This window comes from Microchirus variegatus (genome assembly GCF_963457635.1).
Source record: "Microchirus variegatus genome assembly, chromosome: 13".
In the NCBI taxonomy this organism is placed as follows: domain Eukaryota; kingdom Metazoa; phylum Chordata; class Actinopteri; order Pleuronectiformes; family Soleidae; genus Microchirus; species Microchirus variegatus.
In genome coordinates this window covers 12,923,168-12,942,244 of record NC_139814.1, presented here as the reverse complement: position 1 = coordinate 12,942,244, position 19,077 = coordinate 12,923,168, and the positions used below count along the sequence as shown (strand labels likewise).

General features: G+C 42.8%; 1 protein-coding gene across 2 annotated transcripts; it reads right to left on the bottom strand.

The window, feature by feature from the left end:
- Nucleotides 1–352: 352 nt before the first annotated feature.
- zbtb10 (zinc finger and BTB domain containing 10) lies at nucleotides 353–16,230 on the bottom strand (the record flags this gene model as incomplete). 2 transcript variants are annotated; one of them, XM_083900202.1, is made up of 5 exons in its annotated part: nucleotides 353–634; nucleotides 1,898–2,073; nucleotides 3,733–3,798; nucleotides 8,225–9,254; nucleotides 15,565–16,230. In XM_083900202.1, 5 exons carry the CDS (start codon nucleotides 16,228–16,230, stop codon nucleotides 353–355), a joined length of 2,220 nt encoding a protein of 739 aa, XP_083756328.1. The 2 variants fall into 2 exon arrangements, with proteins under 2 accessions (XP_083756328.1, XP_083756329.1); XM_083900203.1 differs by lacking the exon at nucleotides 3,733–3,798.
- Nucleotides 16,231–19,077: the final 2,847 nt, after the last annotated feature.

Genomic DNA, 19,077 nt, shown 5'->3' with positions numbered 1-19,077 from the left:
AAAAAAACTACATCATCACCCTGCCCCCAAGTGTCCCCCATAAACAGGAAATAAAAATACATCACCAAAAACCTGATTCATCATATTATTAGTCATTAGAATCTTTCTCTCGCGAGCTCTGGGCCCACAGTTGGACACATTTTAACATTAATAAAATCTGTACATCTCAGGAGTTCCCACTCCAAGAAAGCTTTTTTTTGTATTTTATCCATCTCTTCGTCATATACGTGCACAATTAAGTAACCTCGAGGTTTGATAGCACTTTGGAGTTGATTGTTTACCAGCTAGTTTTTGTATACATATATATTAAACATCAAATTTTATTTTTTGTTTCTCAAGCTTGTTAAAATTCTTAGTCCTTTTCTGGGGCACCACCAGCGTTGCCCTCACCCCAGTTTGATTGGTCATTGTCGGTAGGCTCCTCCCCCTCCAGGTCCTCCCCTTCCTCGCCTTCGAAGTCTTCGTCGCGTGGAAACTCCATGCCCTCCAGGCCCTCCTGAGTGGCCTGGTGCGAGTCGGCGCAGTCCGCACACACGCCGTAGCGTCGCGAGCCGTGGCGGATTCCAACGCTGGCGGCGAGCATGAAGATCTTCTTGCACACCATGCACTTGTACTTTTTGTCCTTCTTGTGCACCTGTAGGAGGGATTGAGGAGGGGGTGAAGTGAGTCGGATCAGTTCAGGGTTCATACACTTCTTCAAAACAAATTCAAGCACTTTAAAGGCGCCATATGTAAGAATGTGGCCAAAAACAGTTCCTACATTCAAATTCAAAACACAGAGGTCTTTTAGGTTCTGTATTCTGACATAACTGGCAACCCATGGTTGCTCGGCAGCAGAGACTCTACTAACTGCAATGATTGGTAGATGGCGGTAGGTGGCGCCACATGCCAAAACATGATTTGAAAACATAAACATTATTTGCAGTATGCAAAATATATTTTTTTAAATGCAAATATTTTGTCTGTACTGTTGTTGTTGGTGAGTTCAGTTTGTTATATGAACATTATTCCTGAGTCACTGTGACATATTAGGAGGATTTTATGGGTTTATTATTTATTACATAATGCACTTTTGACCGTCAGTTTTCATTCTTTTTCAGCACCTCACAGCTGTGGTAAATCTCATATTCCTACAAAAACATGCATACATGTGAAAGAGCAAACCAAAGACTTGTGTTTATCGATGTTTGTACAAAAGGTTTCGGTGTTGAAAACATTGAGCAGCTGGTTAGCTTACCTTCCTAAAGCTGATCACTTTTACGTTTACATGCATAGCTTAATCAAGCTAAGGCCATAGTCTGACTAAGACAGGCAATCGGACAACGTGCCGAGTCCGTGTGTACATGCAGAGGAGAAAATTGTTGTATTGGCCGTGTACTTCTGACTCCGCCTCGGTAGGTGGCACTGTATCCCTCTATGAGCTAGTGCGTATTGATGATTTCCAGAAACAGAACTGCAGTTTATACGTTGTCTCATTCAACTTCCAGGTCAAAATCGGTAGGACATTTTGGTGCATGTGCAGAACGCCAAGTCTGAATTCAGTCTGACTAAGTGTATACATGCAGCAGTAATTGGACTATGAATCATATTATCCATGTCGGTTAGTCCAACTAAGACTACCTCAATTTTAGTCAGACGAACGTGTTTAAATGACATTAAGAAAACAAAATTAGTGTTTCAAATCAGACTTTTAACATTCACTTCCTATACTCACATGTACATGTTGATTTATGTTTAATGTTGTGTTAAATTGTCTTGTTTGGAGACCATGTAAAACCAATGTGGAGTTAACGTGCACTAATGTAAATGTGGCCACAGCACTATTGTTTAAGATAGTTATTGCACATAACATGGTGCAATAGGAGAAGATACAACAAGTTTCCATATGTGGACTCACCAGGGAATGTCTCTTAACGTGCTCCCGGCGGGTGAACAGCTTGCCACAGATGTCGCAGCTGAACGAGCGCACACCCGAATGGATGATCAGGTGCCTCTTGAGCGTTCGCCGGTGCTTGGCGATGTAGTTACAGTGGGGGCACTTGAGCTTATTGAGGGCCAAGTGTGAGGACTCACCTGGGCAAGACAAAAGAAAAAAAAAAAACACAAAGTGCTTATTCAACAAATAGTCAATGATAGACATCATAGTAGCATCATGCTGAAATGTAAAAATCTGATTTTGTTTATTTCCATCCGTGAATAAAACAAATGATTTGTGTTGGGACTGAACTTTAAACTGATACGCCCAACGTAAAAACAAGGCAATTTGCTAGATTTAACGATCCACTGCCAAGAGAAGGGCGAGGCAGGGATCAATATCTTGTTTATCACATCACATCATTGGGGTCAGGATGCATGAAACCATTAGAGAGAATGCAAGCCTTTAACTTTGATCCATCAGTCAAAGCTATAAAATGCGTTAAATCGCAGCGATGCAACCAATTACTGCAGCGACCATCATGCAATCTTCACATTTCAGCTGTAACTGTTGCTAGGTAACTGGCACTTGTCTAAAGCTCAATTTAAATGATATGGGGGGGGGGGGGGTCTCGCCCAGTGTTCAGAGACACAATGTGAATGTATAAATGCAAAAGAAAGGTATCAAGAAATCTCATCACAATCGCTTTCTTTATTATCCCTTCAGGGATGCTGATACTAAAAATCGGCAGAGGACAACAGAGCTTCAAAATGAGCATGCAAAGCTATTGATTTTGAACTGAACAGACAGGAAGTCTTCATCTTTAGGAGAGTGGGGTGACAAGGCCAGGCCCTTTTGTTTAAGCCAGGAAGCACACAACAGAGGCGTTGTCAAGGTAGGTTGCTAGGGGGAGGAGGGGTTGATGAGAAACAGGTCACCTGTGTATTCATTCTGCTGCTTGTGTGTGTGTATATGTGTGTGTGTGTGTGTATATGTGTGTGTAGTGCACAGCAGAGGAACACCTTGTGGGAAGTGTAATGAGCTCTTAATTTAGTAGGAATTAGAGGTGGAGGATGCTATGCCCTTTTCACTATCACCTATACAGCACAGAAATAAGCTAATAACATGCGAATGATATTTGCTTAAAAAGAAAAAAAGGATTTAAAAGTTGCAGCCAAGTGGCCTGGGCTTGATTCCAAAGTCTACCAGTGGAGCAGACTTTGGGCTGAAGCAATGTTGAGAGAGTTTCCTGTAGTCCTTTCTCTGACAGGAAGTGTCCTCAACTCTTCATCCATCTATCCATTCATTTTCTAGCTTATTTACAGCTCTGTACACAACTGCACAAGCACTGGTCTTTCTTGTGTTTGTTAGTTCTATCCTCAGAAATAAAAATGTCTCGCTATATCCAGTTTCATATCTTTACTTAACAGACTGAAAAGGGGGTGATGCAGTTTAATGTATACTTGTACGGCTCATTTAAATGCTGGTTATAATAGATGCATTTTAGCTCAGTTTCGACATTCGTCCACACAAATATGTCTTCAGTATATATGAACAGTGATGAGAGACAATAAGATACCATTTATTTAGCTTGAACTGACAAAGCGGAACAGTTACCGACTGTTAATATTAGCTCTGCTTGTTATCTCTTATCTACCTGCTGATAATACACCAGACATCTTTAAAGCTAAAATAGGACCAGCACCCTTTAACAGAAGTCATTTTAGGCTTGAAAACGTTGGGGTAGTGACGCGGCCGGACATACATGTAGCAAAATGTTGAACGTATCCGTGTGCCTGTATCTAAATGTTTCTTACCATTCTCCCAGGACTCCCCTTGCTGTAAGTCTTGGATGATGCTATACGGGATCTGATTGGCCAGCTCTGGGAAAGGGGTGGGGTGGGGTAGGGGGCAAGAATAGGGAGAGGGAGAAAGACGTGAGAGGTGGTTGATAGGGTGTGTGTGTGTGTGTGTGTGTGTGTGTGTGTGTGGGGGGGGGGGGGGGGGGGGGGTTGTTCACCTCACAATGCTTTGTGTGTACAAAACTAACCACCTCCCACATGGAACAATGGAGGTTTCAGTTAACAATGTACACACACACAAACACACACACACACACACACACACTTCCCTGCTATACTGTATATATGTGAAGCAGTGTGATCCTCAGGGCAGAGCATCAAACTAATGGTGTAACCAGGGCTCTAGTAGAGTGGGAGGGGATCACTTAGAGAAAGACAGAGTCGAGCCCTCACAGCAGCTCAGCTTACTCTCAACTTTTGTGTGCACTTGAGTGCGATCACCTGTGTTTTTTGTGTGTGTGTGTGTGTGTGTGTGTGCCTGGCTCCTCCAGCACCAGTCCATTAAAGACACGCCCCTGTGAGTGTGTGTGTGTGTGTCTATTCTCCCTGGGTCAATATTTGGAATAGTGAGGACAGCCCCAGAGCATTAGAGTGGATTAGAGAGGGAAGGGAACTGCCCCTGGCAGCTTTGCACCTCGCAGGCACTGGGGGAGGGTCACTGTCCATGTGTGGGTGTGCGAGTGCGAGTGCACTCTCTAACTGAAACGAGCGCGTATGCAAATGCAGTTCACCTGCTCCGTGTGCAGCACCCACCCTTTAAACAATCCAACAGTGTTGTTTGGAGAAGACTCAAGAATTTATGGGCCACGAGTGAGTGTTGGCTGTGGGTTCAGGGTGGAAAGTGCAGACAGAAATGGTGAAGTACTTGGAGACTTGGAAGCCAGCCTTCACTTTCAATAGGTTGCCTTCCTGTGACTGTGTCCAGCTGCCTCTGCAGTAATGTTCTCTTTGTGTTAAATCATTAACAGTAGTTATTTTTCTTTCGCGTATGTGTCACGGACATTTTATGTGACACAACGATTAAGCACTATAGGAAAAGGGAGACTATGGAGGTAGGACATGAGGAAAAGGGTTCGAGATTGTGGGGAAATGCTGTCAAAAGCTGGAACCTTTGACAAATAACCCGTCCATAAATGGTACTGGACCAGTATTTCATGTATTCTACGTGACATTCGTCCTGGGTTTGACCGCAAGATACAGCAGCTTTCTTTCTTTCTACACAGAAAAAGCACATTCCCCACACAGCTGGATGACACCAAACTCAGCTCGTCCACGATTTCTTGGGAGACCGACACACCTATTTCAGCCGGTGTTATTTGTATGATCAAAGGGTGAGGAGAGGCTACACGCTGGAGAAAAATATAGAAACATAAATTCAAAAAGGGGAGAAACAATGATAGTTTGCCTTTTGCCTCTTTTAGTCCCTTGTTGTTACAACAACTTAGTAGCATGACTTTCACATTTGTTTTTAAAAAAGTAAATGGAAAAAATGTATGGGGAACACTTCTCTTAAAGGGAAATGAGAAAAACTGAACACCCTATTTTTACAAAGGGAACTGAAAAACGCTGTACGGTGTGACACAGCTAGTAATCCGTCCATAGAAATCCAACTTTTTACATGTAAACTTCTCAACGTGCCACTGATTTTCTCTCTGCTAGCATAAGAAAAGGGTAAAAAAGGCTGCGCTCTCATGTCGACATCAAAGAGCGTCAGAGATAATTTGTTGCACATTCTGGCCTCAAATCCTCTGGACACACCACCGCTTCCACACGCTTCCAACAACAGAGCATCCCTCAGTTACAGATTAGCTGTGTTTCTGAAAACAGCAATAAGTGATTTGACTCAAGTCTGGGAGAAAGTTATTTTGGTAAGCTCGTCTTCATGAAAAAAAAAAAACACGTAAAACTAGCTGCTTTTAAACGCTCTCCCTGACTCTCCCCATTTGCCCACTCATAGTCTTTATTTGGAAAAGTAGTTTACATTACAGACATGGAGCTAAATACCAAAGACACATAAGGACAAGAAGGTTGGGGAGTCAGTGAGCATCATCTGTTCAGGCTACAATAACGCCCAGAATCACTTTGTGAACACATTAAAGTGAGCACTAGGAGAAGTTGGAGGCACTAAGAGCATTCAAGTGCATTTAGGGAGGTCTGGGAGAAGAAATGTTTTCCCCTGCATTCTTCATTATCCTGCATTAGGGAGGACTTCTCTGTCTCACCCATTTACACGCACGCGCACACACACACACACACACACACACACACACACTGTAGTCGTCTATTTTTTTTAACACACATTTTGCTTCACACTTTGCCTCCGCCCTGTCCACATCACTCCACTTGACATGCGATATTATTATGGTTACATGGAGTGCCATGCTTAATGTGCCAACAGAAGGAGTGGGGCTGGCGCTGAGAGAGGAGATTATCAGAAGCGGTGCACTGTATGCGGATAGGATGGATAGATTAAGAGATATAAAGCACAAGGTGTCAAAGGGTAAGCAGGCGGAGGGAATATGGAAAGGGGAGCAAGAGTTATATCAAGTAAGAATGAGTGAAAGCCACTTAAAAGAGGTCAAAGGCATTCCGGGGTTTTTGCCTTTTCCTTTACTGCAGAAAACTATAGGAGGATTCATTTTAGCATTCTGTTTAACTCCGTTTTGGGATTGTTGTATTTAATTAAAATATTTTCTCCTATAAAAAAAAGCCAAACAGGTCAATCTTTCTGCACACAGATTTCTCCAGATATGCCAGCCAGCCACACTACCTGAACATACAGAGAAGAGAGACCTTTGCAAACGATGACACAGTAACTCACATTCACTTCCCCCACTGGTTCTTATAGGTCACAAGTTGACCATTGGATTTGAACAAAAAGTTGTTGTATTTTTACTTTCAGTTTCATGTCATTGTCATTCTCAACAGAAATTCTTGCTCTTAATGTTTAACATGTTTGTTTCTCATTAGGGCCCGAGGCAGCAGTAAGTAATTCTTATCGCATGTCTTCATTTTGTCATGTCAGGTGTTAGTATGGATGCTGAAAATACACAGTGGAGTATTATGCATGTGGCAACACAGCTCTGCAGGTGGCTGTACCTTACAAAAGCCCCCTGCTTTAGAGTGATTAGTAGAGCTCATGACTGGGAGTGAGTAACTAACTGGTTAAAGGCTTGACAAGCAAATAGCCACACCGTAGGTGCAACAGCAGGACGTTGACTGAAAGCCTTAAATCCACTGTGATCAATGATTTGATTGATTGGCCCAGTGTTTGCCACTGCAAGCGATCACAGAGTTTACACCCTTAGCACTAAATTGCATTTGATGATTCCCACAAGTTCCATGTTTATTTGTTTACAAAATGGAGGTAGGCAATTCAAATTTTCAGATGCAATGCCTCACCCAGGTAACACTTTGGTACTAGATTGAAATAATGCCTATAATAACAGTCACTTAGAAATGCCCTTATTTTTTTAAGGAAAAGCACTTTTTTCAATGGATATAACATTAAATTAATCAGAAATCCAGAATCCAGAAATGTTCTAATGGTACATTGTGTTTGCTAATGGCGTTAGAAGGCTATTGGATAATTAGAAAATCCTTGAAAACCCTTGTGCAATTATGTTAGCACAGCTGAAAACAGTTTTGCTGGTTCTTTGACGAAAGGGCAAAATTATTATTTTGAATAAAAACCATTATTTCTGATCTTGTCAATGTGTTGACTATATTTTCTACTCATTTTGCAACTCTTTTGATGAATAAAAGTGTGACTTTTATGGAAAACACCAAGACATTGTATAGGTGACCACAAACTTATATATATATACATACACACACCTCCGGAATATTGTTCATTAAGTTTGTGGGATTTTTTTCCGTAACAAATAGGTTGAGCAGGGGAGACTACTGTCCTAGAGTCAGACTAATCTTCGTTCTTGCCAAAAATTCACCATAAAGGTCAAGATAATTATTTTTATTAATTCAGTCTCACAGCATTTCCTGCCTAAAAGCAAAGAGCAGGATTGGTTATTACAGAAGGGCACTACCACCAGCTCTTTGAATGGTGCTGCTCTCTGACCCAGATCATTTGTTGAGCTTTATGCTCTAAAGACTTAAAAACATGCAAAGCTGTGTATTTGCTGTAAGTTCGTAGTGTTGTGTATACAATGCACTGTCTCAAACTATTATGTCTCAGCAAGGTTTTCCAGGAGGAAAACATGCATTTCACCGCATACATGTAGAACTTCAAGTCAAGTGAAGTCTTGTTCATATTTATGCACCTCTCCAAAGTAAAAAATAAAATAAAATAAAATAAAATACACTTCACTTTCAGAGTATGCAGGGGAAGTAAGAGGAATAAGAAATTCATGAGTTAACTGTCATGCAGTATTTTATGGGAGAAAGGACTGGGAGTGGAGTGTGCAAGTTGTTCAAAGTACAAACTTACCAGCATTTTCAGAGAGGGAGGAGAAGTCTTCTCTGGGGTAGGAAGCCGAAGGCTGGATGAACATCCCTTCATCGAATCCCTCTTCAGGCTCTGGTGGGAAGTTGTAGACGAATCGCCGCGTGGTAGCCTGTTTTTTCCTCCGCCCGCTTCCAGCTGCAGCATCTGGTGCCTCGCGCTTTATTGCTGCAGGTGCCGCTGCAGCGTCGCCTGTGACAGGCCCGTTCCAGATGAAGACCTGCGCCTGGTCGCCCACCGCCCGTGTTTCGTTGGTCTCTGCTGAATCAGAGGAGTTGTCGTTGTGGTGGCTCCAGCTACCAGAGGCTCCAGGGGTCATCAGGGCACAGCCCTCGTTCCCAACCACTGTCACCTCTATGTCACTGGTCTCCTCCTTCACCCTGCCATTTTCATCTTCTTCATCAATCGCTTCTTTCACTTGGTGGCTGCTGGCCTTAATCGACAGCTTTGACAGGATGCTTGTGGCCCAGAAGTTGCTTGGCTTCCGGTCCAGCCTTCTATGTCCCTCTTTGGCCACCATCTGCCGCTTGTTGTAATCCACCACTACAGAATCTGGAGCCTCCTGCTTGCTGCTGATATTCAGAGCGTCCTTTATAAAAGCTCGACACGACTGAACGACTTCCGTCATCTGAAGGTAACTAGCAACAGACATCACCTCAATGGCATTTTGGCTTGTAAGCAGCAGATTCCCAGAGTAGAGAAAGTCGAGGATAACGGAGAAGCCCTGCACAGCAGCAACATCGAGGTGTGTGACGGTGGCATGGTCCTGGGCCTCACTCTTGGTCAAACAGTAGAGGGTTTTGAAGTAGCGGCTACCTGCCACCAGGATGTTCTTATGTGCGCGGAATACCTGGCCAGTCACGACTATGTTGACATCACAGAGGATTCCACTTTTGCGTTGCTTGTCCAGCTCCTGGAGAAGCTGGTAACAGTAAGAGTTCTCATTGGGCTTGTTGCGGTAGTCTTCCTCTGAGCAGTTAGTGGAGGGGCTGGTGTTATCCGATGGCCTTGTCTCCTTTTAGGGACAAAGAAAGGAAGACAATGAGTGATTTTTGTTTTTTATGATCAGGCAAGCAATTTGCAAAAACAAGCATTAACACTCTACTACACACACACGCAGGGTTCCAAGCGTGACACTAAAGCACCTGCCCTAGGGGTTAAACTAGTTTGACAGGCTTCTATTGTGGTGTAGGGTGTACAAGGTGAAATGTAAAGTGTATTACTTCAAGGAATTTTGCATAGCCCAAGAAAATGGTTTCCTTGTCAACAATTAAAACAAACTAATGGATTAACTGTAATCAACTGTAATTAAGCGGATAATAGGGAATGTACTGCTTTTTCAGGTGTATAATTTAACAACCTGGAGAACAACCTGGTTTAAGACATCATCTTCTCAAAAAGAGTGTTGGTTATTTAATAATAATTGCCATTGCTATTTTGTAAGTACCTCCAAAACTAACTTGAATATAAAATTGACTGCTGGCAAGCATTCAAAGCAGGGCACAACCTGACTGTAAGATGGGAGGATTATTGGCAATCACATAGAACTACCCTGTAACGGCACCACTTTTCCTCCCCTGCTCCCCCTAACAGGGCAAAGGGCCAGCCCGGTACAGAGCAGAAGGGAGGAGAGTGTATATACATATATACACACACAGCTTGGATTGATATGAACGTATATCGGCTTTCAGACAGAATATACGAGAAAAAAAAGAAACATGCATCGTGTAGCAATTTATATTGCAGTTTTTCAACTCAGCGCACGCAGAGAGCAGCGTACATCTCACTTTAGAATAGTACAGCAGATGTTCTAATCCAGAATAATTCATATTGCTCAAGCCCTGCATTTTTGCTCCCACATGCATGAAAACGCACATACACCAAGCTGCCTACACATACACACAGCTGGGGTTTCAGCTCGTGTAATTCAGATTAAATCCATTTCTCTGCGTCCCCACCCAGCCCCCACCCCTGCTCCCTCCACACTGCAGCTCTTGTCCAGGCTGGCCTGGGCACACAGTATAGTATAGGGGGGCTTATCATCCTCTGCCACAGCTGGAGGGGGAGAGAAGGGATGAAATGAAAGCCAGAATAAGGGAGAGATTGAGATGGACTGGATAAAATGAAAGACAGACTGGGGGGGGGGGGGGCAAAAGTGGGTGTGCTTTGCAGGCTAGATGGAAAAGGACAGAAAAAAACTAAATAATATAAAAGTAGAAAAAGCAGACAGAAATAAACGTAAAAAGAGAAAGAGATGGAAGCTACAAAGGCAAGCTCGACAGGACACGTGCAAAGAAAATGAGAGGCAATGAGGCAAAAGCAAGAGCAAGACATTGAGCCTTGAGAAAAAGGGTGGAGGAGAGAATGTGGATCAGAGGGGGACGAAAACCTAGTGCAGCAGCGAGGAGATGGGTCACCCCATTTTAGCCTTTACAATAGCCCATGTTCTCCCTGAGGCTCATTGTCCACTCACTGTAGGCCTTTGTGAAAGGGCTCAGCACTCACTCTCTTATTACACAGCAGCTCCCACTCGCAAGCACAGAAAGTAAGTACATGTGGGTGAGGCGAGGAGGATGAGGGCAGGGAAGAAAAAAAAAATGTCCATGATATACACATCAAAGCCTCTGGAGGGGCATGATGATCATGTTGAGTACCTCTGGTGGAATATATTGATGTGGTGAAGGGCAGTGCTGTCACGACAAGATGAGTCGGACATGCTTTTGGTTTCTGCAGCCGTTTGTGCCATCGTCACTCCCATTTTGTTACGTTTACGCCTAGAAGGTTTTTTAATGTGCTGCTAGAATTGTTAAAAACAATCAAGTGTCAAAACCGGCAAATTGTTCAATTTTAATGACTTCTTTGTTTTATGGAGCAAATAAAGCAGAAAATTGTCAAGAGCTAAAACTAATTTGCTTAATCATTGCCGTCTTAGGTTAAGTAGGATTTGGTTTTTTTGTTTTTTTAAACACAGTGTTCCATGAGCTTCCCCACACCTTTCATGACTTTAAACCTCCAAACTCCATTGCTGCACACAGCCTTTAGCCATTCGAATCGTAGCAAGACAGTGGGCCAGAGAGATAAGATTCTGCGTGGCAGTTTTGATATGAAATGTGTGTTTGTGTGGACACAGTGATTGGAGTCAGGATAGGACAGCCTGGTACTGGATAAGTTGCTCCATACTGGCCTCATCAGCAGCATCATCCTGTCTCCAGATGTGCCACGTGTGAGCGGGGAGCTTAAGGAACCAGCAGACCAACCCAGCACAACAGATGCTCAAGGCAAAAAACGGGGAATGTGGGGACAATATCTGCCTCCCCCAGTCATGACGTGGCTGGGTCTCTCTGTATTTGAGCCATAGATGGTAAAGGAGCAGCAGGAGAATCTCAAAGACACGACTCCTTTGATCTAGGTCAAACATAGTTCGTAAAAATTCTATAGTGAAAGGCAAATCTGACCCGACTTACAGGTGGATTTTAAACAAACCAAGATGGCCATAAATTCAACCTTATTGGTGTGCAAGACTTCCATAGTCAAGATATGCTGTGAAGTTGGAGAACGGAGCCCTTCAACAAAAATAAACCACAAACCCAAACAAACCACAAAGCCCCAAGGCCAGTAGAACCATGACAATCACTCAGACACACCTCTAACAGATCATGTGATACAGTAATGTGCCCATGCAAACCAAATGACCCACTGGAGCCAGTTTTTGTTTACCTTTTAAACACACATACATGCATACACACACATTTGCCTCCATCCTGTCCCTCATTTGTCCACACCCAGCATCAATCCAGTCCCAAGGCCTTGCCCAGCCCAGAGGCCAGCTCCAGTCCTTCCCTAACTCATTGCATCTACTGTATCCCCAATCACCCCCCCCCCTCGTTTACCCAACCCGTCTGTTCGTAGATCACAGAACAATACTGCAGTGTGCATTTGGCCCAAGGTGTGGGAGGGCTGCACCGAGTGTCTCCCGGCCTCCTAACAATGCCTCAACAGAAGAGGCAGAAAGAAGGGGGAGAAACAGGGGAGGGTACAGATACTGATGGATTCAACAAGAAGAATTCTCCCTCTGGCTCCACCCCACCCCATTCCCCTGACCTGTGGCCCCCAATAAACATCCCATCTATCTGGCAGACACCAGACCTCAATGGGTAGATCCCCTTCCCTACGTAGGGAGACGTATTGTTAACAATGATAATGGTGTTTGTCTCAACTGAAATCAGGGGTTAAAAATTACTCGCTCAGCCCCCCCCCCCCATACCCGACTGTCCCTCCTGGGAAACAAAGTGGTGTGTTATCTTATCACAAACCATCTTTAAACCACCATGTGATACAGGTTAAACACTGTTAAACCAAACAGGTCCCCCACACATGATACAACAGGATGATGTACTTTTTTCCTGTGCTGGCTTGAACATAGGTAGTTGGGCTTTCTTGTGCAGGTGTCTCTATTAGAGATGGGAATTTAATTTGCGATTGAACAAATTGAGTGAAGACGGAGAGAAAAAGCATATGGAGAGGAAAGGCTGAAACTAAGTTAATGTAATAATTATGCAGAGTGTGATGTATGTGGGATCACGGTTGTAGAACAGTCTCCTTCTGTACACAGTGGAGAAAGGGGATTACTCTGTAGCAGCAAGTATGGGTGTAACACATATGTCAGTCCCATGACAGGCTCATCTTCTGTACGAAATGGGTGTAGGGGTTTTGTTTCAGCATGCCATTTTACACAAACGATGAACGTACAGGAAAAAGCTTTAGCTAGAGAGCAAACCAACTTAAACAGGTCTTAGAGACATAATCGTATCTTACATTTAATCAGAGAGGAGCAATGGTCTAATGTCGCCTCATCTCACCCCTTAGCCAGTGAGCATAAGGAACAATCTGAGCACAAGACTGTATCTAGAGAATTAAGGACAACGGTCCCCTTCTCCAAGAAGACCCACATTTACCACAGCTGCCCTGGTGTGCTAGGGCTAATCAAGTTAACTTTAACAAATGCAGCGGAGGCCTGACTAACGTCAGGAATGGGTAAATCGAACGGGACACTGCCACGCAACGCCATGATTCCCCCTTTAATACACTGCTCACAATGCAGTCCAGCTTAACATACATGCTGCTCATTACTGCTGCTGTGTTGTACATATATATGAAGGGAATTAAAGCTAGCTTTAAATGCAGTCTAGGAAAAATTATGCTGAGGAATCTGAAATCAGAACATCAAGACAAAAATGATCCAATACAGATCAGAATTGGATTTATTCCAGTTATGCATGGAACATCCTCTCTCAGGCCCCATCCTTCACAATGGCCTGGATAACCTCTCACTGCAGTGTACGGGGTCCTTGTTGCCGGGGGGGGGGGGGGGGAACACACCAAGCCCCTAATCCACTCCTTCTGCTCTCCTTACCAACTAGTGATGTGTACAAGTTAGCCGATCACATTAAGTCATTCTGATTAGTGATTGCGTGAGGAAGGGAAGGAACTAAATGTAGTAGTACAATCCTCTTCGCTCACAAATTAGAGTCCAACAGCACCCTGCACTTAATTCCCCTGCCAGGTCAGACTACTGTCAGGGTATGAGGCTGTATATGTATATGCTGTATAGATACTGTAATGTACAAAGTACTGTTATTTTTCAATGTAGAAATAATGGGAGAAACAGAATAACAACTGACACTGAATAAAAACAATAAATAAACGAAAAAGACCTCATGTCCCTAGAGATTGTTTGCCAAATATAAAGCTGGATCGGTTATTTTTAAATAAAAACATTTCATTTAAGAACATACAAATACTCAACGACATTACCTTGAATTAACCACAATGTATTTAAGATGGCAAAGAAATGCAGGAGTGATTTGTAACAGGATTGCAACGAACTATTTGTATAATCATTTATGCTGCTGATTTATTACTAGAATAATGATTAGATCTCTTGTCCATAAATTGTCAGAAAAAAGTGAAAAATGACAGTTGGTGTTATTCGCACCTCAATATGACGACAGCCTCAAATGTCTCGTTTAAACCACAAACCCAAGATATTAATATTAATATACAAGTAGAAAACAGTCACATTTAACAGGCTGGGAAATCAGAGAAGCTTTTTTAAACAAAAGAAACTGAACTGGATTATTAGATTGTCAAAATAGTTCACAATTAATGTGGTAAAGCAATTGTTACAGCCCTGACTTCTAATTGGGATGACATAAGGTTACAGTCTGTTGTATAATTGAAGGGCCCCTACTCATAAGATGTGCCTCTAGGGCCCATTAATTGAGAAATGTGGGTTGACAGTCAGGTGATGCCATGTCAGTCTTTTTAACTGACATCAATTTCTCTCATTTAAACCTATTCAAAGGGCTGCATAGCCTCTGGGCCAGCAAGCTGCCAGGGTCCAACATGATTTACTCTGCTCCTCTTGTGCAGCCCTGCAAGTGACACCATCTATGGATTTTTGGGGGTCATTCTAACACAATGCCTCTAATTTAGTTCCCCCAAAGGGAGGAGGAGGAGGTGCTGTACGAGGAGGAAGAAATGCGCCAGAGGTCACTCGGGACTTGGAGCCAAGCAGAACTGAAGGAGGAGGCCAAAGGCGAGGGGGTTGGGAAGGGGTGCGGTTCCCCAAAGGCCGAGGGGGTCGAGCCCTTGCCAATGAGTGACCTTTAGCGAGCTAGCGATCAAGACAGCTGCTGATACAACAATAGAATCTGCTGTACAGTGAGCCTCGAACACAGTACACCGAATCATTGCTATTTACCATTACACGTTAATGACTAAATAGGAGAGCTGTTATTATCAACAGCTATCTGTGACATGCAGCTCATTGCCCGATACAGGAAGCAACCTCCGGTGTGACAGTGGCTAGCAGGTGTCATACTGGAGCAGGTTATTCGACTGATGTTTAAACACTAACATTTTATAAGTAAACTGAACCAGAGACAACACAGCACCCACGCCAAGAAGTGACTGGGTGTGTTTTACCGTCCAGTAAATCAGTTCGTCCACATTAGCTTCGTTAGGGGCGTTCTCCTCCCGTCATTAGCGATCTATCTCCGGCGACACAGCAACGCTACAAGCTGCTAGTTAGCAGGGCTAGTTGTTAGCTCGGGTTAGCAGGCTGGTGCTAGCTAATTAGCTGAGAGGGGGTTTGTGGAGCTTAGGTGAGAATAGCTTTGATTCGGCTTACGTGTATTTTTAAAGTTGTACAAACGGACACTATAAGTGACAACACAAACTGAGACACATGCTGTGACAAAGGTATATAACGCGACTCAGGTAAAGTGAGCGAAGGCGACACGGACGTGAGGCTAAACGGTTACCTGTTTGGTGGGGTCATTCCTGCCGTGTTCAGAAGACAGGTGATGTCTCAGCAACAAGGCCCGCTTGTAGTTGCGACTGCCTTTCACCAGCTCATCGCTGTTTTTAGTGGCAATGTTGTGACACCAGGAACAAGACATGAGTCCCGTCTCCTGGCTAAATTTGAGCCATGGAAATTCTTGCAACCACGACGCATGGAAGAGTGAGTGTTTCTGAAGCAACGTCTGCGGTCTCATCTCTACCCCAGATTTCCTGGATCCCGTCTCGCCGCTTCCCGACTCCTGAACGACGGCGTTGCTGGGACCGTTCCCCGTTGTCCAGCTACACCCCTCCCGATTCCCGTCTGTCTCGGCTTCCACCGAGTCGACACGATCGTCGCCGTCCCCGGCTGCCCAACTGCCCCCTTCCGGGTCCTCTTCTTCCTCCGCCTCGGGTTCCGTGCAGTCGCTGACAGACCCAGCGCCCTCCACTCTCCTCTGCGACGGTCCTTTCGCCCCCAGATCCCTGTCCTCCTCTTGATCCGGCCTGTTGCCGTTAAAATGTCGGTCTTGACAGGCCGGGGCCTCCCAGCTGTTACAGTTCCCCCCTCCGATGCCACTGGAACCCGTTAACCCAGCTAATCCACCTCCTCGGAAAGCCAGCGACCTGCGGTTTCTCTCACCGGACATTTTTCTTAATATGTATTACAATCTTCACTTTCTCAACAGTATCCACCTCCGAAAAAAAATAATGTATTTGCAAACGATGTCTTCCCCGAAATAGATAAACCGTCGTCGTGTCTTCTCTCCGCTTTGGCCCTCCCGGTGAGAGTATGTAGGTTATGCGGAAATAAATAAAGGTTTTAAACGCATAATGAATTTCAGGGTTCTCGCTGCGTCCGCGCAGGCCCCGCAGAGGTCGAATGGCAACGACTTTCCTCCCCACAATGCACCTCGAGCGGAGAGAAAGGGGGGTTGAAGAGGGAGGGACGGCTCTTTTAAAGGAAGATGGGGGTGCTGTTGATCAGCGAGGGGTCTGGCTGCACCCATTTTCCCGTATGTTTTTGATCTTTTTTGTTATTATTATTATTTCTTTCGTCTGTCTGAGACCATAAATGCTGACTTTTGTTACTCATTGAAGCTCCCCCTGCTCACTCAGGGTTACCTACCATCATATCACTACAGGAATTCTGCACATGTACAATATCTGTTGCACTTTCACAAATGTATTCACCAGAATATCAAAAATATTAGTATAGTAATGTCAACAAAAACAGCAATTATTAATCCCATTTTTCTTTTTACCGGGAAGTCACATTAAAATTATGTTTATATGAATCACCATTAGCCGAATATTATTTAATTTATCAAACTCTTATTATTTATTCATACAAATCTAGACATTGCTCTTCTCTGAAACTTTGATAAATGCCCACAGTCAGTTTGATGTCGATTTAAAATGTATAATTTGCATTGCAACGCCAACACATATTACATATTCATTTATCAATTGATTAAAGCAGCTGCAGATTAAAGCGCCTATATGCATATAATGTGTGTTTGTGAATTTTCTTGCTATTTCTTTCTTTTAAAAAGTGTCAATTAATACTGTATTACATTAATATCAACACTTCATTATGGTAAGGCAGCTCCTTTTTTCCAAATTATACAAAATGATAATAGAACCTATGGCACCATGATATAGCATATAGCAAATCCACATACTATATTGTATATTTGTCCCAGATACAGGATACACAAGTAATATGTGAGTTTAACAAAGTAATTGACGTGTGGTTATTCTAATGTGAAACTGGCACCAGAGTCAAGAGAGATGTTATAGCCTGGAGTAAAGTTTTCTCCACACATATTAGCATTTACTGTTTCTCCAGTTTGTTGCCGTTCCTTGTATTCATGGGTCCAGCAGGTGTCACTCTTTCACGTCAACATCCCTGAGAGAGACACACTTGACATAGTTGAGTGTATAGTTTCAATCCTGTCCAATTAATGGCTTTATACTCAGAGTGTGAACAAGAAGGTTCTGATTACAACACGGTGGGGGTTCTATACCCTGCTGTAATGGATACATTCTCAACGGGATTCTTCAAGGCACATTGTGAGTGATGTTGTTTTCTATTTACTGCCCCCTGCTCACAAAGAAGCATTGCTGTACTTAACATTATTGAGTGAAATGAGAAATGCTATGGTGTATCCGTCTGTCAAGTATGATATAATTGAGCCTTGCAGTCACTGTGATTAAGTCACTGCCACTACACTGGACAACAGCCCAGTGGTTCAAGTTCCAGTGTTTTCATATATATATCATATAAGTTATCTGAACATGTCCATCAAATTAAAAATAAATGAAAACACATCAGGGAAAGCAATGAATATGTGAAGTGAAATGGACCAAAAATGAACCCAGCAATTGCAGATGAATAAATTATGAAGCCTAATCACAGCAGATCCCAGGGCTGAAAATAATTAAATTCATGATCAGACTAGTTACACATGTGTGAACTCACACATATCCATAAATCCTCCTTTTCACTCAATTTGTCTTGTTCAAACAAGGTGACAGTGCAGTTTATTTTATCCTATTTTATGACATGGCCTAAAGACATAATATATAATTTAAACAGCATTTGCCTTTTGAAAAAAAAAGTGCATTGAGTTAATCTCTGTCCTTCATGAAAACCAAGTACATTTTATTGTATTAATTTTTATTGTACTGAAACTTTTTTGATAAAAACGTGTTATGGGGCCAAACACATAAGATCAAAATTAAGAAGGAATAATCAAATAATATTTTTCAAAAGGACAAAACTTGGCCTTTACATCAATAAAAAAAAAATTAAAAAATATATTTGATCAACATAATAACATAATTTCCAATTATGAAACATGGAAAAACAACATGAATATAAAATACATAAAGTACAGGGAGGGGAAAAATAAAGATACATGTATTCATTTGAGGAATAGATTGTTTTAATTGTTTACTAGTTCAAAACATTTTAGTTGTCTATTCAGATTAGAGTCCTTTTCAAGTTCTTTTCATTCTAAATATTCGTTGGTGTGACAACAGTAACAAGGGTGAACTAAAGACAGTATACACCTAAAATTAAGTATCAGTTATTATCAGGTATTTGGAATACTGCTTTTTTGGATTAAATTGGTAATTAAAACATCTATTACATTTTGCACTGAATTTACAGTTAAAAAAAAATCGATTTAAAAAACGATGCTGTTCAAAACAAGAAAGTTAGTGAGGTGTACATTATTATTTTATTTTTTTTAGCCTTCAGAAAAACACTACCTTTTATAAGTAAAAGTCAAATAAAGTAGAAAGAAGCTCCAGCTTATTTCGAACCTCCACTGCTGTGTTGACGACTTCAAAGTGGATCCACGTGCTCTCCTCTGTTTACACTGCTGCGTGATGACGTCACGGTGGAGCCCCACCCCGCACGTCGAGCTGCCTGGCAACATGAGGGAGAGAACAGGAAGGCGTGCAGCAGCAGCAGCAGCAGCGGCAGC